Raw genomic sequence first — 25728 nt, 5'->3', positions numbered from 1 at the left:
AGGTGATCGACGAAGGCTTCTTTTTACAGAACCAGTAGCATTTTCACCACTGCTTTCCCCCTCAACCACCCTCCATCTTACCCTCCGGGTAAGTCCCTCCACACCCCACTCACTTTTGGGGCCTTCTTGCCCTGAGCAAAGAGCGAGGTCAACTCCTAAAATATTTCTCTGGACTTTTCAGAGTTGCCAACAGAAAGGGAGGCGGGGGCAGCGCAGCAGCTTGCAAAACCGAAAGTGCATTCCGTAAATGTTTTCAAAGATAGTAACTAGGTGACCGAAGTTTCTGCCCCACAAAATTCTAACTGGAGAGCCTGATTGAGGACTCTGGGCTATGGAGGTGTCCCGTTGGAGAATATGAATGATGACACCCCCAGGAGGTGGAGGGAAAACCAGGGTCAAGGGTGACAGTGAATGATGTGTCTCAGAGTCGGCTACACCCAGGCAGTGCCGGACATGTTAACTCCTAATAAATCTTCTTTAAGCTTTGAAAATCCGGCTAGACACTCATGATTGAAATGGGGGTGGGGGGATCTACTAGAGCCCCGACAGACTATTGTTACTGCCCCACATTTTGCTCAGAACCAAAGGGAAGAGTTCTGCAGTTGAGTTTTCACAGATGCCTTTTGGCCGCCTTCCAGAAACACTTTTGCAACTGCAAACCGTCTCGCAAAGAAAATGTTTACGGCAAAATTCGCAAAATTCTCGATCTCTTTTTTGAGAATCATCCCTGCTACCCATCAAATGCACGGCTTCCCCGCAGATGGTTCGTTGCACGGGGAGGCAGAGGGGGGGCTCTGGCTCTCGGGGCCTCCAGTGAGTTTTTAACCACAACCGGGTGGGGTGGGAAGACTAAGAAGCAAGTGGAATGAAAGCGTGAGAGGTCACCCGCGACTGTGCTCCAACCGTCTGCCCTCCAGACACGGGGGTCACAGTTCCTGCTCTTGAAACTGCCAGTCCAGGCAGTCCTCGTTCAGCAATCACAGCTAGGGGGTTAAGGGGACCCGTCGCTAAGTGAAACCGATGGTGCTCACGATCTGACTTCAGCTGCCCTTTGCTTCCCAGTTTTGTAAAAGGGAGGATGGGTAGCGTAGTTCCATCTTCATCACCGCTGAAGCTCTGTCATCACTCAATGAAGCACTCAATGAGGTCATAAGTTGAGGACTCCCTGTAAGAAGTTTTTACCAACTGGCTGACTTTTTTTTTTTAAAGCTATACTTTCAAATCCTGGATGCTGATATAAATATTCATATACAGTATTTGTGTGTGTGTGTATAAAAATAAATATAAACTGAGAACTTCTGTACTGGAGACAAATTCCATGTGTGTCTAATCACATTTGGCCAAATAAAGTACAGTATTTAATTCAACTCAACTCAACCCAACCCAACCCAACCCAACCCAATCATTGCCCCCTTATCGATTCTTCCAGGCAGCTAAAACATTCCAGGAATAGAATAGAATAACAGAGTTGGAAGGGACCTTGGAGGTCTTCTAGTCCAACTTCCTGCCTAGGCAGGAAACCCTACACCACACCACTTCAGACAAACAGTTATCCAATCTCTTCTTTAAAACTTCCAGTGTTGGAGCATTCACAACTTCAACCACTGGTTAATTATCCTCACTGTCAGGAAATTCCTCCTTATTTCTAGGCTGAATCTCTCCTTGTTCAGTTTCCATCCATTGTTCCTTGTCTGGCCTTGGGGTGCCTTGGAGAATAGCTTGACCCCCTTCCTTCTCTCTGGGGCAGCCCCTCAAATACTGGAAGGCTGCTCTCCTGTCTCCGCTGGTCCTTCTCTTCCCTAGGCTAGCCAGGCCCAGTTCCTGCAACCGTTCATCGTAGGTTTTAGGATGTTGTGATTGTTTTCCACTCTAAGGAGGTTTTCTCTTTAAATAAATATATATAATCCTGGTCTGCAAACCGTGCTCCAGAGTCCAGCTCCTTGCAAAGGCATCTCAGGGCTCAAGGGCCTGATTCTTGCTGAGTGGGCTAAACGTCTTCTTGTGCACAAGCCCACTTGATATTTCCAAGGCAAAGACACTCCGGGGGGGGGCTCTTTTAGTCAAAGAGCAGAGAGCGGAGCTAAGAAGCCCCCTCCCAGGAGAGGGGAAAGTGTGTGTGTGGGGGGGAGGCTTCCAAGCTGACCTTCCCCTTGAAATGCTAGACTTGTGTATATGTGTGTGGATGCACACAAGCTTGCACGCCTGTGGGAGGGAATGGTCACACACAGAAATGCCCTTGCAGAAGAAGGGATGGGTCCAGGGCCCACTGACACCCTCCTCTCCCTAGAACAGCTCAGGAGTTTAGCTTTGCTGTTAGTATACCTGTTCTCTCTCTATCTATCTATCTATCTATCTATCTATCTATCTATCTATCTATCTATCTATCTATCTATCTATCTATCTATCTATCTATCTATCTCTATCTATCTATCAATCTATCTATCTATCTATCTATCTATCTATCTATCTATCTATCTATCTATCTATCTATCTATCTATCTATCTATCTATCTATCTATCTATCTATCTATCTATCTATTATCTATCTATATCTATCTATCTATCTATCTATCTATCTATCTCTATCTATCTATCTATCTATCTATCTATCTATCTACCTACCTACCTACCATCTATCTATTATCTATCTATCTATCTATCTATCTATCTATCTATCTATCTATCTATCTATCTATCTATCTATCTATCTATCTATCTATCTATCTATCTATCTATCTATCTATCTATCTATCTATCTATTATCTATCTATCTATCTATCTATCTATCTATCTATCTATCTATCTATCCCCCTTTATATCTATCTATCTTTCCCTCTCTGTCTCTTATCTCTCTCTCATTTCTCTCTCATCCCTCTCTTTCATCTAATCTATCTATCTATCATCTTTCTCTGTGCGTGTCTATCTCTAATAGATACATGACAGGTCAAATTGGTTGCAAACATATTTATAGAAGTTTATAAATTATGGGCCTGTGTCACAAGTGGAGAAATTATTATTATTATTATTTATCAGTATTCAAGTGCAGGGAGTCCTCGCCTTAAAACAGTTTATTTAGTGACCATCTATAACAGCACTGAAAAAAGTGACTTGTGAACTTTTCCACACTTACGACCGTTGCAGCCTCCCCAGGGTCACGTGATCAAAATTCAGATCCTTGGCAACTCACTCACCTTTATGACGGTTTGCAGTGTGTCCCGTAGTAAAGTCAGTGGGGAAACCAGATTCACTTGACAACCGTGTAACTAACTGAACAACTAGTGATTCATTTAACAGCCTTGGCAAGAAAGGTCCTAAAATGGAGCAAAATTTACTCAATAACACACACACACACACACACACACACACACACAGAGAGAGAGAGAGTAGATAGCTGACAGGTCAGGTTGGTTGCCAACAGATTTGTATACGTTTATAAAATGTGGGCCTGTTTTGCACAGGGGATAATTATTATTTTTGCAATATATTTATCAATGCCCTACATTTACCAAAGGGAAAATCGACCTCTATGTGTCTTTCTTTTTGTTTCAAGGCACATTTTTCTCTCAATATTTATCTTAGCTTACTTTTGATTTACTAAGATTTCTCCCCCACCCCTTTGGAGTTTATATTTTATCTTTCAGTAAATAAAAATAAATATTGAGGAAAATCAAGGAAGCAGCAGCTTCCTTTCTGCAGTTTGCACAAGGACATTCCCCCCCCCCCGTTCCCGCTGTAGCCGCCTTTCTCTGCAGGGGAGCAGAGATACAGCCTACCAAATGCCTCTGAGCATGGACAGAGGGTGGGCCAAGCCCAGCTCTGGAGGGAGGGGAGGCCCTTCTCCCTCTTGCCTCTCCTGAAAGGTCTCAACTGCAGATCGTAAATGTAGGGTAGCAAGGGGGGCCCTTAGGTCAGGTTTTCCACTGACCCTGGGGGCAGCCCCCTTCTCCAGGAGTGGGGTTCAATTTTTTTTAAACAACCTGTTCTGTGGGCGTGGCTAGGTGGGCGTGGCTTCTTTTTTTGCAGCAAGCCTCCCCCCCCATTTTTTTTTGCTTCCTGGGCCTCAGGGAAGCCTCCCGGGGGGGGGCATTTTTGCTCCCAGAAGGCAAAAAATGGAGAAAAAAGGAGTGACTGGGAGGGGGAGAACACAGTCAGTGATGACAGGCATGCACGCCAGATCATGCACGCACGATAAGGACTGACTGGGTGGGGAGGGGAGGGGCCAGCCAGGGGCACAATTTGCTGGTTCTCCAAACAACCGGATTGACAGAACCGGTCCGAACCGGTAGAATCCCACCCCCTACCCTTCTCGTTAAAAAAATAATAATTTTCCACGCACAAAATAAAATATACAGACGTAGGACTGTCTTACGAAGGAAACCGGGGGTGCTCAGATGCAGTCGATAGCCCATATTTAATACAGTACTATACGTGTATCTTTATTCATCCCTTCAATCAGGGGGCAAGGCAATCAATACGTTTAAAATGTAGGCGGGTTAAACATTGGAGTCTAGAGGAAATAAATTGCTCGGTGCCTTAGATTCGTTATTGAACGGAAGGCTGAATTTCCATTAGAGGTGAGTGAAAACAAAGCAATGGGCGTTAAGTGAATTTGGCTTCGGCGTTGACTTGGCTTGTCAGAAGGTTGCAAGAGGGGCTCACCTCATCCCAGGACACTGCAACCATCATCAGAACGAGTCGGTTGCCGAGAGCCTGAATTTCGATCACATGACCGTGGGGATGTCAGGGTTCCTACGGATGCCCTAATGCAGTGATCCCCAACCTTTTTGACGCCGCGGCCCGGTACCGGCATCAGCTGGGTGCGCGCCCGTACGGCACGCTGGGCACGCCATCTTTTTGATGAAAAAGTACTTCCGGTGACCTCACCAGAAGCACGTTTTCATCAAAAAAGATGGCGGTGCCAGCGCTTCCGGTGAGCCTTTCCGGGTAGAAATGGCTTTCTACCCGGGAAAGCTCACCGAAGCGCTAGCGCCGCCATCTTTTTGATGAAACGTGCTTCCGGTGAGCTTTCTACCCGGAAAAGCTCACCGGAAGCACTTTTTCATGAAAAAAAGATGGCGGCGTCCAGCAAGCCGCGGCCCGGTAGGAGTTGTTCCGCGGACCGGTACCGGTCCACGGACCGGTGGTTGGGGACCCCTGCCCTAATGAATTCATGAGCCTTGAGCCAAGTTTCAAAACAAATCCAATTATTGATTAGGAGCAACACGTCGGCGCTTTTCCCAAGGGCAGTTGGCTCTGCCCTACATAATTTACTGCCCACCTAGGACCCTGTTTCCCCCCTCCTACCACGGCGTGTCAAAAATCACATTCTCCAACCGAAGCACTGGCTCTGATGCCTCTCCGGCTGGCTCTGATCCCCTGAGACACAACCTGGAGAACGGGATGCGTGGGATGTGCTTCTGGTCATAGCAACCAAACGGCTTCATCAGATCTCCCACCCCTCCTTCTTATGTCAACTCAAGAGCAAGCCAGGAAGGCTTTACGAGTTGACAGGGGATGCTGCAACAGTTGTAAATGTAAAAAAAAAGGGTCACAAGTCACTTTTTTTCAGGGCCGTTGTAACTTTGAACAGTTCCTGTCACGTCCCTGTTGGAATCTGACTCGGAGGGAGAGGAGGAACAACCGACCGGGAGTGGGAGTGTCGCTCCGGTGGTTGTGGAGGAAACTGGGGGAGGTTATTCGTTTCCAATGGTGTGTTACCTCCCTCCTCTCAGGGGAGGTAAAACGAATTATTATTTAAAGGTGAGGTAATTCAGCCAAGGTGTGGATCAATAACAGAGAATTACTCTTTTAAAAATGGGAGAAATCCAGAAGGCACGACTTCTCCTGTGTGTGTGTGTGTGTTGGGGGGGCACTTAATTATAGGGACCGGATCCTGATAAGTAGAAAAAGCAAAGAGTGAGAGAAGACGTGGAAGGAGGAGAAGGTACAAGACCGCGGGAAGAAATGGACCTGTCCACCACCTGCTTTTCACTTTGGCTCAAGAAGGCCGACAGGTTCCAGGTGAGCTTTTGGCTGGGGATTATGGAGGTTCAAATTATTTGCTGTGGGGTTGCAAAACCACTTCAGCCCTGCTTGGGGAGGGGGGGGTTATTGGGGTCCATACCTGGCTTATCTTCCAATAGAGAGTGCAGAGCAGAGCAACCAAGAGGATTAGGGGACTGGAGCTTAAACATGTGATGAAAGGTTGCTGGAATTGGGAGTGATGTCTACTTTAATAAAGAGAAAGACTTAGGGCTTACTTATGACCTTTCAATATCTCAGGGGCTGCCCCAAAGAAGAGGGGGGGTCAACTTATTTTCCAAAGCACCTCAAGGCAGGACAAGGAGCAATGGATGTGTTACGAACTAAGCAAACGCATTGGTTTTGAATCCTAATAGTTTTACTTCCACAGCAGGCTCGTAATCCTGCACTTCTCATTGGCCCGCAGTTAGCAGATCGTGATTGGTCATCTCTGGCTAATCTGATTGGCTGATAGCGGGTCGCCGCTGATTGGACGCTTCCAGCGCGGCAAACTTGAATCATTGCACATTGTGACAGCAGCCAGCTCTATAAAAGGAGCTGCTGCTGCCCAAGCGTTTTGTTCCTTTTCTGAAGTCACTAATAAAGAGTTGAGTCACTATTCGATGCCTTGTCTCCATTCCTTGCGCCCACTCCTCCGGATCTAACACTGGCGACGAGGATGGGATGCGGAGACGATAGAGCTGACTGAACACTCGCTGAGCACCAAACAAAGCACATGGCTAAGAGCGCACCCACTAGCGACAGAATGACCAGCAGTGCCATACCACCCGCTCCATTTGACCCGGCTAACGAAGACTGGGACTCGTATATGGACAGGTTCCAGATGTTCCTGGAGACCAACAATCTAAAAGATGCTACGCCTGGCAAGAAACGAGCTGTATTCCTGACCCATTGCGGGCCCGCCGTTTTTAAAATGGCAAAAGCACTTGTGAAACTGGCCGAAGTCAAGACAATGGATTGGGACAACCTCGCGCCGATCCTCCGGGCCCATTATGCACCGGCGGTGCCAACACTCATCAGAAGACATGAGTTTTACCAGAGGGACCAACAGAAAAGCGAAAGTGTTGGAGACTTCATCACTGATCTCAGGAACCTGGCGGGACTTTGTGGCTTCGCAAACCTCGAGGAAGCCTTGAGAGACCGAATTGTTCTGGGCCTGGAAGACCCTACGACCCAGAGCAAAATTATGGTGAAGGGGGACATCGGCCTCGCAGATGTCATCACCGAGGCTACTGCAGCAGAAGCAACCAGGAAATCAGCCGCTCAATGCGCCGAGCGAACGCACCCCACCGCCAACTCGCCAGTGACACTACACCTTTCTCCGAGAAGCACACAATGGCCACCCACCATGAAGACCTCGAATCCTCATCAGAAAGCGAGGAAGAGGAGGTCAACTGCCTCAGGTTAGAAGCGACCAGCGAGACCAGCGGAACCCTAAATCTTGCGCGGCAATGTGCTGGATGCGGGGGTAATCACCCGCGGTCAGACTGCAAATTCCTAGACGCACTCTGCCGTTCCTGTGGAAAGAGGGGACACATCGCAAAAGTATGCAGAAGCAAACGAGGATCCAGCCCAAACCGAAGAGAATATAATTTCCGGCAGACAACAGGCACCCCACCAATAACTCGGGACCACCTAAACCAATGGAGCCACTACCACTACAGAAATAGAGCACCCGCCAATTCAACTAGATGAGAAGAGACCCATCAAACCATCACCATCGGCCACGCTTCATCCCTGGATGCAAGGAAAATCCAGTGAAGGTCACCATTGCAAATCAACCATGTGTTATGGAGGTCGACTCCGGTCGTCCTTATCAATGGTCTCTTGGAAAACCCTCAAACAGCTGATCCCTGACATCCGTCGCCAGGACCTCAGCACTCAAAAAATCATATTAAAAGACTACCAAGGAAACAGAATCCCAATTGCCGGTACCAGCCACGTCCAAGTATCTTTCAAAGACCACACTGCAACTCTTCCTCTTACCATCGTCGATCGGGATCGGCCCAGCTTGCTAGGCTTGCAGTGGTTCGCGCCGCTAGGAATTGAACTAGCAGGCATCCACCAGACCGGAAGCGATGACTGGGAAGCGGCCCTCGTCCAGGAATTCCAGGACGTGTTTACCGAGGAACTAGGCAAGTACAAAGGATCCCCCATATCGTTTAATCTCAGCCCTGATGTTGCGCCCATTCGCCTTAAGCCTCGTCGAGTGCCATTTGCACTCAAGCCAAAGATTGATGAACAATTGGACAAATTAATAGCCCAGGGCGTGTTGGAACCGATTGACCATGCCCGATGGGAGACCCCAATTGTAACCCCCATAAAACCTGACGGATCCTTGAGAATTTGTGGGGACTACCGGGCCACCCTAAATCACGCGCTTCAGCAGAGCGCTTACCCCGTACCTGTGGTCTAACATCTTCTTCATTCCTTGGGAGGTGGAAAAATATTTGCAAAATTGGACCTAGCCCAGGCGTACCAGCAGCTGCCCGTAGATGCACAGACTGCAGAAGCCCAGACTATAGTCACACACAGGGGTGCATTCAAGTGTAATAGACTCCAATTCGGAGTGAGTGTAGCACCGGGCATTTTCCAAAGTCTGATGGAGCGACTGTTACAGGGCATAAAAGGGGTTGTGCCCTACTTCGATGACGTCTTGATAGCTGCCCCCACTAGAAGCCTATTAGAAAAACGACTCAGAATGGTTCTCCAGAAATTCAAAGACGCCGGCCTGAAGGCCAAGAAAGACAAGTGCCAACTATGTACTGAGAGGGTTGAATTCCTGGGGTACCTTCTTGACAAACAAGGAATTCACCCTACCGAGAAAAAACTAGCTGCCATAAAAAACGCCCCAAGACCTAGGAATAAAACAGATCTCCAAGCCTTCCTGGGACTCATTAATTTTTATAACATCTTCTTGCCCTAGAAAGCAACCGTTGCTGAACCCCTGCATAGGCTCCTCGACAAGAAGGCGTCCTGGATCTGGGGACACCGGGAAGAACGAGCCTTTCAGCAAGTTAAAGACCTTTTAACTTCAGATGCTGTATTAATGCAATATAATGAGACTTTACCTTTAAGTGTCACCTGCGACGCCTCACCGTTTGGAGTAGGAGCCATCTTGAGCCACGTCTTGCCAAACAGAACTGAGGCACCTATTGCGTTTTTTTCAAGAACCTTATCTAAAACCGAGAGGAACTATAGCCAACTCGATAAAGAGGCTCTCGCTATCGTGTCCGCGATCAAACGATTCCATGAGTATGTATACGGAAGACCCTTTGCCATAATCACCGATCACAAACCATTACTTGGCATCTTAGCGGGAGACAAACCAACTCCCCACATTTTATCACCCAGAATGACCCGTTGGTCAGAGTTTCTGGCTGCATACAATTACCAACTACTACACCGCCCCGGAAAAGCCATTCCCCACGCTGACGCCTTGAGCCGTTCTCCACTTCCGGAAGTCATAAGCGACCCAGCTCTAACCCTAGCTGCACTACAAATAGAAACTCTTCCTTCACCACCCCTGACTGCATGGGACATCGCCTCGGAAACAAAGAAGGATCCTTGTTTGGCACAAGTCCTCAGCTGGGTGGAAAGAGGTTGGCCTGACAACGAACCCAGCGACATCCTTAGGCCTTTCAAAAACCGACAGACAGAACTTTTCTCCCAAAAAGGATGCATCTTGTGGGGAGACAGAGTCATAATCCCCGAGAGACTACAGCATAAAGTTCTAAAACTCTTGCACGATGGACACCCAGGCATCGTGCGCATGAAGGCACTGGCAAGGAGCTACGCATGGTGGCCAGGTATAGATAAGCAAATAGAGACCTGGGTGGTCACCTGCTCCAAATGTCAGGAAACTCGCTCAGCTCCACCAAAAGCCCCACCGACTGAATGGGAAACGCCTCGAGGTCCTTGGTCCCGTATCCACATCAATTTTGCGGGACTCACCAAGGGACACACATTTCTTATAACAGTAGATGCCTATTCCAACTGGCTGGAGGTCCACAAAATGAAGAGCACCACCACAGAAGCAGTTGTCAAAAAACTAAATAGACTATTCACTACGCACGGGTTGCCAGATGTCCTGGTCTCAGATAATGGCCCCCAATTCACTGCTCTGGCATTTGAACAGTACCTAGCAGACCGGGAAATACGCCACGCTTTAACTTCACCAGCTCACCCGGCGGCCAACGGCAGGGCTGAGCGCATGGTCCAATTCATAAAGAAAACGTTACACAAGATGGAACATGGGGACATCGATGACAAGGTGACCAGGATGCTTCTCCTCCAGCATATCACCCCAAGCAGCACCACAAACAGAACCCCAGCCGAACTGCTCATGGGCCGAAAACTTCGCTCACATCTTGATTGCCTACACCCTGCCTACACGCCGGAGAAGCCCCTGGGGTCCAGCAGCAGGTGTCGCACATTCAAGGTAGGCGACCTAGTCTTTGCAAAAAACTTTTCCGGCGACCCATTGTGGGTCCCTGCTACCGTAACCCAACCTACGGGCCCTCGATCCTACCATTTACAAACTGATGATGGGAAAACGTGGAAGCGCCAACATCAACCAACTTCGCTCCCGACTAGCACCTACCCCCGTCACAAGCCCAGAATTTCAAACTAGGGGGAAGGGAAACCGAAGGGACCGGAAGAGAATTAGCATACGACCCAGTAAGCAAGAACCAGCAATCAGCACAACCAACCCGGGGATACTCACCTGCCGAAGGAGAACCAAGCCAGGTGATCGCCTCGCCACAAAGCAGTACTGCGACTGAAGCAAATCCAAGGAATCCGAATGACAGCCGCGAAGGAAGCAGAAACGACAACCCCAAGTCACCCAGCGAAGAGGTTGGACTATCGTTGCCATTAAGTTCAGCACGCAGCCCACCGGAACCAGAGCCAGAGCAAAGACCGGTGGAGCAACGCAGATCTAGTAGACAGGTAAAACGACCTGCCTATTTGGAAGAATACATCACCCCACCCCTCAGACGGAACCTAGGGGGGAGGGGTGTTACGAACTAAGCAAACACATTGGTTTTGAATCCTAATAGTTTTACTTCCACAGCAGGCTCGTAATCCTGCACTTCTCATTGGCCCGCAGTTAGCAGATCGTGACTGGTTGTCTCTGGCTAATCTGATTGGCTGATAGCGGGTCGCCGCTGATTGGACGCTTCCAGCGCGGCAAACTTGAATCATTGGACATTGTGACAGCAGCCAGCTCTATAAAAGGAGCTGCTGCTGCCCAAGCGTTTTGTTCCTTTTCTGAAGTCACTAATAAAGAGTTGAGTCACTATTCGATGCCTCGTCTCCGTTCCTTGCGCCCACTCCTCCAGATCTAACAGGATGGAAACTAATCAAGGAGGGAAGCGACCTGGAACTAGGAGGGATTTCCTGACTGTGAGAACAATTAACCAGTGGAACAATTTGCCTCCAGAAGTTGTGGGTGCTCCAACACTGGAGGTTTTTAAGAATAGAAATTAGAATAGGAATAGAATAGAATTCTTCATTGGCCAAGTGTGGTTGGACACACAAGGAATTTGTCTTGGTGCAAATGCTCTCAGTGTACATAAAAGAAAAGAGACCTTCGTCAAGAGTCAAGGATCATCAGGTGCAACACTTAATGATAGTCATGGGGTACAATAAGAATGGAATGGAATGGAAATGGAATGGAATATGGAATGGAATGGAATGGAATGGAATGGAATAGAATAGAATAGAATAGAATAGAATAGAATAGAATAGAATAGAATAGAATAGAATGGAATGGAATGGAATGGAATGGAATGGAATGGAATAGAATAGAATAGAATAGAATAGAATGGAATGGAATGGAATGGAATAGAATAGAATAGAATAGAATAGAATAGAATAGAATAGAATAGAATAGAATAGAATAGAATAGAATAGAATAGAATAGAATAGAATTCTTGATTGGCCAAGTGTGATTGGACACACAAGGAATTTGTCTTGGTGCAAATGCTCTCAGTGTACGTAAAAGGAAAGATACATTCATCAAGAGTTAGGAATCATCAGGTACAACACTTAATGATAGTCATAGGGTACAATACGCAATCAGATAGATATATAGAGATAGATAGATAGATAGATAGATAGATAGATAGATAGATAGATAGATAGATAGATAAAAAGAGAAAGAAAGAAAGAAAGAAAGAAAGAAAGAAAGAAAGAAAGAAAAGAAAAAGAAAGAAAGAAAGAAAGAAAGAAAGAAAGAAAGAAAGAAAGAAAGAAAGAAAGAAAGAAAGAAAGAAAGAAAGAAAGAAAGAAAGAATAGAATTCTTTATTGGCCAAGTGTGATTGGACACAGAAGGAATTTGTCTTGGTGCAAATGCTCTCAGTGTCCATAAAAGAAAAGATACATTCATCAAGAATCATAAGGGACAACACTTAATGACAGTCATAGGGTAGAAATACGCAATCAAATCAGACTAGGAAACAGTCCATATAAATCGTAAGGATACAAGCAGCATAGTTACGGTCATACAGTCCCAAGTGGGAGGGGATGGGTGAGGAGGAGTGATGAGAAGAGATTGGGAAGCCATTTGCCTGAAATGTTATCAGGTTTTCTGCTTGGGCAGGGGGGTTGGACTAGAAGACCTCCAAGGTCCCTCTCAACTCTGCCATTCTGATAATTAACCCATGGAACGACTTATTTTTATTTATTTATTTATTTATTTGATTTGCCAATTGTTTACAAGATAATAAGTATAAATGTATACATAGTTGTGAATACATGAAATGGGTACATATAAGAAAAATAAAAGAATAAGAGAAACAATAGGACAGGGACGGTAGGCACGTTGGTGCGCTTATGCACGCCCCTACAGACCTCTTAGGAAAGGGGTGAGGTCAATAGTAGACAGTCTAAGGTTAAAGTTTTTGGGGTTTGGGAAGAAACTACAGAGTCGGGTAGAGTATTCAGACATTGACCACTCTATTGCTGAAGTCGTATTTCCTGCAATCAAGTTTGGTGCGGTTTACTTTGAGTTTGTATCTATTGTGTGCTCTTGTGTTGTTATGGTTGAAGCTGAAGTATTCATTGACAGGTAGGACATTGCAATGTATGATTTTATATACCATGCTTAAGTCAGACCGAAGACGGCGTAATTCAAGGTTTTCTAGTTCTAGAATTTCAAGTCTGGTGGCATAAGGTCTTCTGCAACGAGTAGAGGAGTGGAGAACTCTTCTTGTGAAATATTTCTGGACTTTCTCAATTGTGCTAATATCAGATACGTAATGTGGGTTCCAGACTGATGAACTGTATTCGAGTATTGGTCTAGCAAATGTTTTGTATGCTCTGGTTAGTAGTGTGATATTACCAGAGAAAAAGCTACGTAGGATTAGGTTAACAACTCTTAATGCCTTTTTGGCTATGTAGTTGCAGTGGGCTCTAGCACTTAGATCATTAGAGGTGAGTATTCCAAGGTCCTTTACAGAGCTTGGGTCATCAACAAGATCTTGACTATTCAGCTTGTATTTTATTTTCTGATTTTTTTGCCAATATGTAAGACAGAGCATTTATTTGTTGAGATTTGAAGTTGCCATTTGTTTGACCACTCTGATACATAGTCAAGATCTTTTTGTAGGGTAGCAGTATTGTCTGTGGTATTGAACAGCTTTACATCATCAGCGAAGAGAACGCAATTGCTCTTAATATGATCACAGAGGTCGTTTATGTAGAGTATGAAGAGAGTTGGTCCTAGAACACTGCCTTGGGGACACCACTATTGACAGGTACTGGATTTGATAGGACGCTCCCGATTTTGACCATTTGTTGTCTGTTTGCCAGGAATGCTTCTATCCAGTTATTCAGTTGTCCAGAGATACCATAGGATTTTATTTTTAGGAGTAGTTTGTCGTGTACCACTGAATCAAAGGCTTTACAGAAGTCTATGTAGATTGTGTCTATTGCTTTGCCCTGGTCGAGTTGAGTAGTCCATATGTTTTTGCAGTGTAAGAGTTGCAGATTACAGGATAGTTTTTTTCTGAAACCAAATTGTTTATTGGAGAGTAGGTTATTTGTCTCTAAGTGAAGGATGATGGATTGGTTAATAATTGATTCCATGACTTTACAGGTGGCGCAGCATAAGGAGATTGGCCTGTAATTTTCAACTAGGCTTGGGTCACCCTTTTTGAAGATGGGGATGACTGTGGCTTGTGACCATAGGTTAGGCAAGGAGCTGGTTCTGAAAGATTTTTCAAAGATTATGCTTAGAGGTTTGGCTATGGCAGTGGATAGCTTTCTTAAGAAGTAGGCACATATTCCATCCGGTCCAATAGCTAGAGATGGTTTTAGGTTGCGTAGTGCTTTTTCAACATTGTCTTCTGTGAAATCGATATGTATTAGATCATTGTTGTTATCTGTGGTAACGGCTAGGAAATACTGGGCATGATCCATTGCTGTTTACAAATACTGAGCCGAAGAATGTGTTAAAGATGTTGGCTTTAATGGTGTCGTTGTTGCAGTCTTTACCATCAGGTCCTATCAAGGGAGGGATGGACCTTGAGTCTTTTAGTTTGTTGTTTACAAAATTGTAAAAAGCACGGGTGGAATTGGTGCTTAGAAGGTTTTCCTCTTGTTTAATGTGATAATTGGTGCATTCGGTCTTTATCTGGTGGCATAAATTTTTGTATCGGTTTTGAAATTGTAGCAACGTGACCAGATTTGTTTTTCCGCCAGAGTGATCTCTTTTTGGATTGAAGTTTCCTTATTGATATGGGTAATCTGCTTTTTGTTTTGTTTTGGGAGTTGTTGTTGGAACATATAGTTTGATGACTCTTTTGACTTCAAGTAAAAATATGTTGTAATGGTCTTCAACAGTATTGCGTCCAGTGAATAGAGATTGCCAATCAAGGGATGAGAGATCGTTGTGTATAAGATCATAGTTGCCTTTTTTGAAGTTACAATTGGGAATTTTTTGAAGTTACAATTGGGAATTTTTTGAAGTAAAAAGACTTGCCTTCAGAAGTGGTGGCTACTCCATCCCTGGAGGCTTTTAAGACGAGAGTGGGCAAACACTTGTCGGAAATGGTACATGGTCCCCTGCCTGAGCAGGGGGTTGGACTGGAGGATCTCCAAGGTCCCTTCCAACTCAGTCATTCTGTATTCAGTTGGCAGGCAATGCCCTGAGGACACTGTGAACCCAGAGATGTTTTGCACCAGAAGGTGCCATCTGGAGCTGCACAAGTCCTTACCGGGAGTCCTTATCGTTTGACCAAAAGTTCATTTGAAGTTACAACAGCAGTGAAAAAAGTGACGGATGAGGATTGGCCAGACTTACGACCATTGAATCTACCTGGGGTCACATGGCAACTGACTCAGGGTTATGACCGTTGTGGTATCCCGGGGTCGCGTGATCAGTTTTTCTAACAATAGAATAGAATAACAGGGTTGGAAGGGGCCTTGGAGGTCTTCTAGTCCAACCCCCTGCCTAGGCAGAAAACTCTACACCACTTAGAATAACTTTACTGTCACTTTGAATGTACCCTAATCGGCGTAGATTAAAATGAAATTCCATTGCATACATGTCCCAAAGGTGTTTTTTTTTTTTCCTGGAGGCATCTGGACTTACTTAGAATAGAATAGCAGCGTCGGAAGGGATCTTGGAGGTCTTCTAGTCCGACCCCCTGCCTGGGCAGGAAACCCTATACCACTTCAGACAAATGGGTGTCCAATCCCTTCTTAAAAACCTCCAGTGTTGGAGCATCTACTACTTCTGGTGGCAAGCAGTTCCACGGACTAATGATTGTGTCAGGAAATTCCTCCTTAGTTCCAAGTTGCTTCTCTCCTTCATTATTTTCCACCTGTTGCTTCTTGTCCTGCATTGTGGGGCTTTAGCCTGAGCCCCCCACTCTTCTTTGGGGCAACCACTCAGATATTGGAAGCCTGCTAGGATCAGGTCACCCCGGTCCATCTCTTCCTTAAGCCAGACACACCCAGTTCCAGCAACCATTTCTCATACGTTTCAGCCTCCAACCCCAGAATAGGATAGAGTAGAATAATATAATTGGAAGGGACCTTGGAGGTCTTCTAGTCCAACTCCGTGTTTAGTAGGAAACCCTACATGACTTCAGACAAATAGCTGCCCCGTTTCTTCTTTCAAACTTCCAGTGTTGGAGCATTCACAACTTCTGGAGGCAAGCAGTTCCACGGGTTAATTGTCCTCACTGTCAAGAAATTTTCTCCTTATTTCGAGGTCCTTGGTTAGTTTCCACCCATTGCTTCCTGTCCTGCCTTCTGGGGCTTTGGAGAATCGCTTGACTGCCTCTTCAATGAGGAAACCAGATTCCCTTAACCACCATGTCACGAACGTTAACAAATGCAATGATTCACTTAACAACTGGACATAAAGAAGAGGCAAAGCTCAACCACTGTCTCACTTAGTAATAAAGATTTGGGGCCCAGTTGCGGTCGTAGCCTTCCCCATCCAAGGAGCTCCATCTTTGCCAGCCTCCCTGCCTTTCTAGCAGGATCCCATCTGGATCTCCTTCCAGCGGCTTCTGCCCCTCTCTTCCTCTCCCCTGATTTGAAACACATCGTTTTAATCTGCCTGTCCCTATTAATCTCTTCTCCATTATTAGTTATTGTGATGGCTGTTTATTAATTTTACGATACGCGGGCTGGCTCTATGGACAGACCGAAGGGAGGGAGGAAGGGAGGGAGAGGCCTCATTCCAGCTGCTCCTTTTTAATTCCTCGGGCCAAAGAGTTATGACAATGCCAGATGAAACATTAAATAAAAACGCGGTTAAAAACTGCAATAATAGAGCAGCCTTCAATAAATAGTTGGGGACATTTATTTACACCAATCCACGCAGCCTCACTAATTTGTTATCTTCAGTCGGGGCGCTGCTGCACCAATAAATAACAATATTCCCCAAGAAACATAATTTCCTCCCATCAATTTTTCTGCAACCAAAGCCTGGAAAGATGTTCACACACACACACACACACACCCCTCCACCTAGGGCATCACCTGGGGCAGTGGCCATTTCAGTGGGGCATTTCGATTCCTCCTCTCTATTTAAGAAACCTCTAGAAGTTTAGACCTCATTTTGAACCCGTCTGCTTTGGTTGGTTTGTTTATTTATTAAAAAATATGCGTTACTGAATAAAGGAGGGGGAGGGGCAATTTTCAGGTAGCTTTAAAGTTTTTCCAGCTGTGAAAGTTTCAAAAACTTTTGATTCCCATTCTGAAATTATTTGCCAGCTGACAAAGGTAATGGATTTGCAGTCTCTCTCTCTTTTTTTTGAAAAAAACAAAAACACCTTTTGTACTGGTTTATCAAAGTATAAAATACAAAGGGGAATTAATATGAATGAATAATAAGCTGTAAAAATGGCTTGTATGTCCTGCTGTGTAAAAGTAAAAAGTCCAGGTTGTAATTACTTTCAAGAAGAGACTGGACTGCCACCTGTCAGAAATGGTGTAGGGTCTCCTGCTTGGGTGGGTGGGGGTTGGACTAGATGACCTACAAGGTCCCTCCCAACTCTATTAATGTTGTTACCTTCTGTGCTAAAGAGAGTTGGAAGTCTTTGCCCTTTTCTTTCTATTTCCTTCTTTCTATTTTCTTCCCCCCCGCCTGCAAAGTTTTCTATTGGTTTTTTTAAAAATTCTTTGTATTTTATACTTCGATAAACTAACAAAAAAGATATTTAAAAATCAAGGTATCGTAGCCTCCTGACCAAAGCAGAGCCCTGAGTTCCTGGTGCCAGGTTTTGCTAAAGATTGTGGCGTTGTCGTTTGGTTGTTGGGAACTTCCTTCCCAGAACCCAGCACTGAGTACAGAGAGTCCTTGGCTAACACCCACAATTTGGCACCAAAACATCCTTTGCCAAACGGGCTTTAGGTGAATCGTGCCTGATTTTACAACCTTTTGTGCTGCAGTCTTTTAAGTGAATCGCATGGTTGCTAAGTGAATCCAGCATCCTCTTTACTTGGAAAAAACCCCTCTGGGAAGGTTGCAAATATTATTTATGGGACACCCGCTCCAAGTACATTGCAACCATCTTAAAACACTCAAAAGTTTGATCCCATGGTCGTGGGGACACTCTGCTGGTCGTCAGTGTGAGGATGGGTCACAGGTCCCTTGTTTCAGCACCGTCAAAGCTCTGAACAGTTGTTAAATGAATATGTTCTGACCTAGACCTTCCTAAGATCAGAAAGCCGACTCCTTGTCTAGATAAAACCCCTTTTATTTAGGTCAAAGTGAATTCCACTCCAGCAAAGTCCCGGCCAACAGTCTTTCAAGAGATTTCACAATGACAGACCTTGATCAGGCTTGGAGAGTTGCCAGGCCGATAGCTTCCAAATGCCACACTGTAGCAGCAATTACTTGGCAAGAACAGATCTTCACCCTCATGAATTGAACTAATTGTCTTCTGTAAACCCCACTCCCCTTTCGCTCCTCTTTTATTCCTTATGGGAGGGGCCATTCACCGTCCACCTGAGCCTTTACTCCCAAGTCGACCCTTGTTCCTTAACTGTTCCCTTCTCCTGGCAGCTCTGTGCATGTGCCCACTGGGAACAGGCTCCAGCTGTTCTTCTTCCCCACCGATGTCCGACTCCAAAGGCAGCTGATAACTGTTAGGGGGCCCTGGCCCCATCTCTGCCTCTGACGCAGAGCCCTCGTCAGAGCCTTCCCCAGACTGCAGGACTGGCCCAGGTCCCTCCCCAACCTCCTCACCGTCTGAGTCTACCGCCAGCTCCACTGGCTGCTGGCTGCTGGTGGGCCACAACAGAATGGCCCTAAGTCATCTATAATGTGGAAAATGGACATTCTGTTGTTAAGGAGCAACCGGCAGCCGGTAAGAGATTTGGGGTCTTGCTTGGTGGGTATTCTTTTTTCAAGTCTTCCTTCCTTCCTTCCTTCCTTCCTTCCTTCCTTCCTTCCTTCCTTCCTTCCTTCCTTCCTTCCTTCCTTCCTTCCTTCCTTCCTTCCCTTCCTTCCTTCCCTTCCCTTCCTTCCCTTCCCTTCCCTTCCCTTCCCTTCCCTTCCCTTCCCTTCCTTCCCTCCCTCCCTCTCTCCCTTCCTTCCTTTCCTTCTGTTCCTTCCTTCCTTCCTTCCTTCCTTCCTTCCTTCCTTCCTTCCTTCCTTCCTTCCTTCCTTCCTTCCTTCCTTCCTTCTTCTTTCCTTCCTTCCTTCCCTCCCTCCTCCTCCTCCTCCTCCTCCTACCTCATTCCCTTCTAGCACTGATGATGTTCCCTAGTTGGGTCATGAAGCATCTGCAAGAAAACCGCCAAGCTCAGAGAGCACCAAGGACCCCACAGTCTGTCCGTCCGTCCGTCCGTCCCTTCCTTCCTTCCTTCCTTCCTTCCTTCCTTCCTTCCTTCCTTCCTTCCTTCCTTCCTTCCTTCCTTCCCTTTCCTTTCCTTCCTTCCTTCCTTCCTTCCTTCCTTCCTTCCCTCCCTCCCTCCCTCCCTCCCTCCCTCCTTCCTTCCTTCCTTCCTTCCTTCCTTCCCTCCTCCTCCTCCTCCTCCCACCTCATTCCCTTCTAGCACTGATGATGTTCCCTAGTTGGGTCATGAAGCATCTGCAAGAAAACCGCCAAGCTCAGAGAGCACCAAGGACCCCACAGTCTGTCCGTCCATCCGTCCGTCCTTCCTTCCTTCCTTCCCTTCCTTCCTTCCTTCCTTTCCTTTCCTTTCCTTTCCTTCCTTCCTTCCTTCCTTCCTTCCTTCCTTCCTTCCTTCCTTCCTTCCCTTCCCTCCCTCCCTCCCTCCCTCCCTCCCTCCCTCCCTCCTCCCTCCCTTCCTTCCTTCCTTCCTTCCTTCCTTCCTTCCTTCCTTCCTTCCTTCCTTCCTTCCTTCCTTCCTTCCTTCCTTCCCTCCCTCCCTCCTCCTCCTCCTCCTCCCACCTCATTCCCTTCTAGCACTGATGATGTTCCTAGTTGGGTCATGAAGCATCTGCAAGAAAACCGCCAAGCTCAGAGAGCACCAAGGACCCCACAGTCCGTCCTTCCTTCCTTCCTTCCCTTCCTTCCTTCCTTCCTTCCTTCCTTCCTTCCTTCCTTCCTTCCTTCCTTCCTTCCTTCCTTCCTTCCTTCCTTCCTTCCTTCCCTTCCTCCCTTCCCTTCCTCCTTCCCTTCCCTTCCCTTCCTCTCTCCCCCTTCCCTCTCTTTGCTTGAGCTAAAAAATGAAGCTTTACATTCCTCCCTTTGCTGGTGAGCTCCTTGTCTCTGGATCCAGAAGAACCAACTGGGCACCTCATCCCTGCCCTGACAGTGGGCACAACAGCTGAGCCCACGCCCCCCCCCCCTTTAGACCAAAGGAGCCAAACACCCCAAAGACCGAGAAGCAGGGAAGGGGCAGAGAGAGGAGGAGGAGGAGGAGGAGGAGGAGGAGGAGGAGGAGGAGGAGGAGGAGGAGGAGGAGGAGGAGGAGGAGGAGGAGGAGGAGACCCTGACCACTCACCTTGCTGGCTGTGCTTCTGAGCGTAGACTACCACCATGGCGGCTAACACCACACAGCAGGCTGCGGGCACGGGGGAAGCCATCTGGGGAGACAAAGAGACACGGTCGCTGGGGGTCAGTGGAGCAGGAGGCCAGTGGGCGCAGCTGGGGGAGAAGGGCAGAAGGAGGGAAGAGGGCACCCCTCCCCGGCCATCCCCAGGGTGGATATGGACCACAGAGCGAGAGGGGAGGCAGAGGAGCATGGGCCTTGTTCCTCTTCATAGAAGGATTTCAGTCCTTGTGAAAAGTGCAGAAGCAGGAGGCAGATAGGAAAGATGCGGCAACTTCCTCCCTTCCCCTCCTTCCCTTTTCCTTCCTTCCCTCCCTTCCCTTTCCTTTCTTTTTTCTCTTTCTTTTCCTTCCTTCCTTCCCTTTCCTCTCTTCTTCCCTTCTGCCCCTCTTCCTTCTTCCTTTTCCTCCTTCCCTTCCCTCCCTTTCTTCTTCCCTTTCCTCACTCCCTTTCCCTTCCTTCCTTCCTTCCCTCCCTTCCCTTTCTTTTTCTCTTTCTTTTCCTTCCTTCCTTCCCTTTCCTCTCTTCTTCCCCCTCTTCCTTTTCTGCCCCTCTTCCTTTTCCTTTTCCTCCTCCCTCCCTCCCTTTCTTCTTCCTTTTCCTCCTTCCCTTCCCTTCCTTTCCTTCCTTCCTTTCCTCTCTCCCTTTCCTTTCTTTCTCTTTCTTTCATTCTTTCTTTTCCTTCTTCCCTCTTTCTTTCTTCTTTTCTTTCTTCCTTTCTTTCCTTCTTTCTTTTCCTTCTCCCCTCCCTCTCTTCCTTCTTCCTTTCCCTCCCTCCCTCCCTCCTCACTGTGGTGCCCTGGGGCAGCTAATAAGAAATTAAAACCAGAAAACAGCTCTAATTAAAAAAGAGATTGCAATCAGCATCAATCAATGAACCCGTGTCAGGGGTCCCGAGAGATCATTCATCTGGAATCAATAAGAGACGACAACCAAGCAACTGGGTGAAGCAACAAGGACCCTCTAACCCGCCCAGCCCAAATGCACGAGGGGCAGCCAGGTTCTGGTCCTTCGGACAGTCCAAACAGGATCCGGTCCATCCAGATCTAGGGGGGGGGGGAGAGGTGGAGATGCTGACCCACAAGGCAGCCGCCAAGACCCAGAAGGTGGCCGACCTTAGAGTTCGGTCAACTCATCAAATGTTTCGCTGGTCTTTCAGAGTTGCCAGCACACAGGGAGGGAGAGCAGTGGAGCAGCTTGCAAATCTACGGTAAAACTGTGCATCACGAGGCCTAAAATTATTTGTGGCACCTCCCAAACCTACCTTGCAACTGCAGAACCGCCTCACCACCGCATTTTCTTCCTATTTGGAGGATCCAGGCAGCAGAAAATTATTGTTTCTATTCCCTTGGGGTTCACCCTCCTTCACCTCAATAACCACCCCATAGGGAAGATGTCTCCAAACCCTCATCTGATCCTCCCAGAAAGAACATAAGGAGAGAGAGGGATGCATCCTCCGTGAAAGCACCCTTCCCACGTCCAGTCATGATGCTAGTACCACTTTATAATGCTGTGGTGAGGCCCCACTTGCAATACTGCTTCCGGTTTTGGGGGCCATGATATAAAAAAAAAAAAAGATGTCGAAACTCTGGAAAGAGTGCAGAGAAGAGCAACCAAGAGGACCAGGGAGAATAAACTGTATGAAGGATGGTTGCAGGAACAGAGTATGTCCTGTGTAACAAAGAGTACTAGGAGTGACATGTTCGTAGTCTTCCCAGTTCTGAGGGGTTGCCACAAAGAAGTGGGGGGGTCAAATTATTCTCCAAAGCACCCGAAGGCAAAGCTGAAAACAACAGGATGGAAGCTAAGAGAGAGGACTTGAGAGAAGCAACCTCGACATAAGGAGAAATTTCCAAACAGTGAGAACAATTCATGAACGGAACGACTTGTCTCCAGAAGTTGTGAATGCTTCCAACTTAAGAAGAGATGGGACAACCCTTTGTCTGAAAGGGTATATAGGGTCTCCTGCCTGAGCAGGGGGCTGGACTAGAAGACCTCCAAGGTCCCTTCCGACTGTGTTGTTCTGTTCTGATAACTCCGCTCCTTCTGTGACGTTGCAAGGGACACCATCCACGTCTTCCTAAGCCTCATCTCCATGGGCCATGTGGGTAGCGGATGATATTCAGGTAGAAAACACAAGAGGTCCTGGGTCCATGCAAAGACGGGACAGCTGTTCGTTATCTGCTGGGGGATTTGATTGAGGGACACAAGCCAAAGAAACATCTGGGTAGGCAGGAGCATTATTGAAAGGGGTTTCCTTTTCCTTTGAGGGACTGACTCAACTTCTCCCCAGCTACAGGGCTCAAGGGGGACTGGGGAAGACGAGAAAGCAGACCAGGACTCTCCAACCTTGGCCAATTTAAGACGTGTAGAGTGGGGGGATCCATTTTTTTTACTCCTGGTTCTGTGGGCGTGGCTTGGTGGGCGTGGCAGGGGATGTATACTGCAAAAAACCCCTTCCCTCCCCACTAACCTGCTTTCCAGCTCCATTCTCCTGGGCAGGGCAACCAAAGGAGACCCAGTCAATCAGCCGGGACTCGATGGGAGGCAGAGAATGGAGTGGGGCCAGTCAGAGGTTCTCCGAACTACTCAAAATTTCTGCTACTGGTTCTCCAGAACTGGTCAGAACCTGCTGAATGCCACCACCTCTGGTGTGGACTTCAACTCCCAGAATTCCCCAGCCATCCATGGTGTTTTGTATGTGTACAACACGCACACATACACACACAGAGAACACACAAAAACTAAGCCGAGCTTCCATCACAACCATTCTGGCTACCTTTGATTTTGTTCATTCACACCCTGGTGTGCATATTTCTGGCTTAGGCAGGCCTACCTGGAGAGGTGGCTGATTCGGTTCCAGACGACTGCAATAAAGCAAATATTGCAATGAAGTCAGTCACACAAATTCGGGAGCTTTCCTGGTGCATATAAGAGTTACATTTACGCTGCCCTGTAGACTATTAAAGGTGCAGGAGCATTACATGTAAAAATGTACATGCCTTAATTTAAAAAAAAACACGCTTTATTGCTAAAAGTATATATTAATTTGATGTTTCAGGGGGTTGTAATCTTCTGGTTGATGGAGTTTCTTGTAAAAAATGCAATCTCTGCAAAACACGATAAAAGTAGGCAGGTATTCTGTATGAAGACGAGAGTTTGGGACTTTGCTGACCGCTTTTGATGCCTGCAACGAAAGCCCACCAGTGACATGCTTAAAGTTCCCACAAGGTCCTTGTGTCTCCCCAGTGCGGTTTAGTGTCCACATGAAAGCACCGTGTTTGGTCAGGAAGCCTTTTAAAGAGAGGCTTCATCCATCCACTTGGAATGCTGTGTCCAGTTTTGGATGCCACAATATAAAAAAAAAGATGTGGAGACTCTGGAAAGAGTGCAGAGAAGAGCAACAAAGAGGATTAGGGGACTGGAGGATAAAATATATAAAGAAGGATGGCAGGAATTGGGTAGGGAAGAATTAGGGGAGACATGCTAGCGGTGTTTCAATATTTCAACATTTAAGGGGCTGCCACAGAGAAGAACTTGAGGGTAGGACAAGAAACAACGGATGGAAACTAAGGAGAGAAGCAACCTAGAACTTTCCTAACAGTGAGGACAATTAATGGAGGACTTTCTTAACAGTGAGGACAATTAATCAGTGGAACAGCTTGCCACCAGAAGCTGTGAATGGTCCATCACTGGAGCTTTTAAAGAAGAGACTGGACAGCCACTTGTCTGGAATGGGATAGGGTCTCCTGCCTGAGCAGGGGGCTGGACTAGTCCAGGGGTCGCCAACCTTTTGGACCTCAGGGACCACTACACTCATAATTTTTGATCCCAGGGATCACTAACCATTTCTGTGGGCGTGGCCTAATTTGTGGGTGTGGCTTGGTGGTCGTGTGACTGGCTGGGCATGGCTTGTATGTAAATATTATAAATATTTATATAAATATTGAATTTTTTTATAAAAAAAGAGCAACTTTTACCCAAAATCAGGCAAAGCAGGCAGGCAGATTGAGTTGCTCACAGAATCACAGATTCATTGAGAGATCTATCTATCTGCCATCGGCTAGCTCGGTCTATCGCATAAAATTTGCTTGCAAGCAAACTCACAAAATTAACTCACAACACATCATGCATGTAAATATTGAATTTTTTTATATAAAAAGCAATTTTTACCCAAAATCAGGCAAAGCAGGCAGATTGAGTTGCTCACAGAATCATTCAGTGATCTATCTATCTATCTGCCATCGGCTAGCTCAGTCTCTCAAACTTGCTTGCTGTGAGTCTGCACTGAATTGGCTTGCAAGCAAACCTTCAGTCCTAAGGGAAGCAGAGCCGAAGATCTAAAGACTAGCTAGAAAGCAAGAAATCCAACCATTTCCTGCTTCCTAGCTAATTGAAATCTCCCGGCACAGCAGAACACCTTATGGTCGGAAAATTAGCAACTTTAGCAGGCAACTTTGCCGGGTAAGGAGTGAGTGGGTGGGGAGGGTTCCCGCGGGCCATGTGGGCAGCGCAGCCTAGTGTTTCTGTGCAGCCTGGATTAATTGTTTTTTGGGGGGTGCTTTGCGGGTGAGCTTTCTCTGCGGCCCACCAAAATTTTCTCACGGCCCACCGGTGGGCTGCGGCCCATCAGTTGGCGACCGCTGGACTAGAAGACCTCCAAGGTCCCTTCTAACTCACTTATGCTGTTAATCCATTATAATCTGCTGGAGGACAGGTAGTCCTTCAGTTGTGAGCTTGCCCATTATGGTTGCAAGTCATAATGGTCTTAAAATCGGTTGGTCATTTGAGCAATTCAATTTTATGTTCTTTTTTTGCAGTGACTGTTAGTGCAAACAGGGTGATAGTGAAGCAGATACAGCAGTCGTAAGTGTCAATCCTTTGTTTGCTATGGCCTAAAAGAAGTGCTGGCTTTCAGCAGAACTGTCATAAAACCTGGTCATGTGACCTCAGGATGCGGCTGTCTCAAAGGTGCTTTTTTTTTTTCAAGAGGCAACTGGACTTTCTGGCTTTTCTTTGAAGATATTTTGCTTCTCATTCAAGAAGCTTCTTCAGCTCTCTTTACAAGCCCTCTCTAGGAGGTTTACAGAGTCAGCCTTTTGCCCCCAACAACCTGAGTCCTCATTTTACTGACCTTGGGAGGACAGAAGGCTGAGTCAACCTTGAGTTGGTTTGGATCGAACTCATAGCAGCGGGCA

At 46.8% G+C, this 25728-nt stretch overlaps 1 protein-coding gene across 4 annotated transcripts in view; it reads right to left on the bottom strand.

The window, feature by feature from the left end:
• Positions 1-25728, bottom strand: part of CNTFR (ciliary neurotrophic factor receptor) — a 367691-nt gene that overhangs the window by 135281 nt on the left and 206682 nt on the right. For all 4 annotated transcript variants that reach the window (XM_087958761.1, XM_087958762.1, XM_087958764.1 and 1 more), the window contains one exon: positions 20483-20564. In XM_087958761.1, coding sequence (XP_087814887.1) covers positions 20483-20564 — 82 coding nt within the window. The remainder of the gene's footprint in view (positions 1-20482; positions 20565-25728) is intronic.

This window comes from Notechis scutatus, chromosome 2, assembly GCF_049901735.1.
Source record: "Notechis scutatus isolate UNSWTSFEM ecotype Mainland chromosome 2, rNotScu1.2, whole genome shotgun sequence".
NCBI classification, from domain to species: Eukaryota; Metazoa; Chordata; class Lepidosauria; order Squamata; family Elapidae; genus Notechis; species Notechis scutatus.
This window is presented reverse-complemented; position numbering and strand designations above follow the sequence as displayed.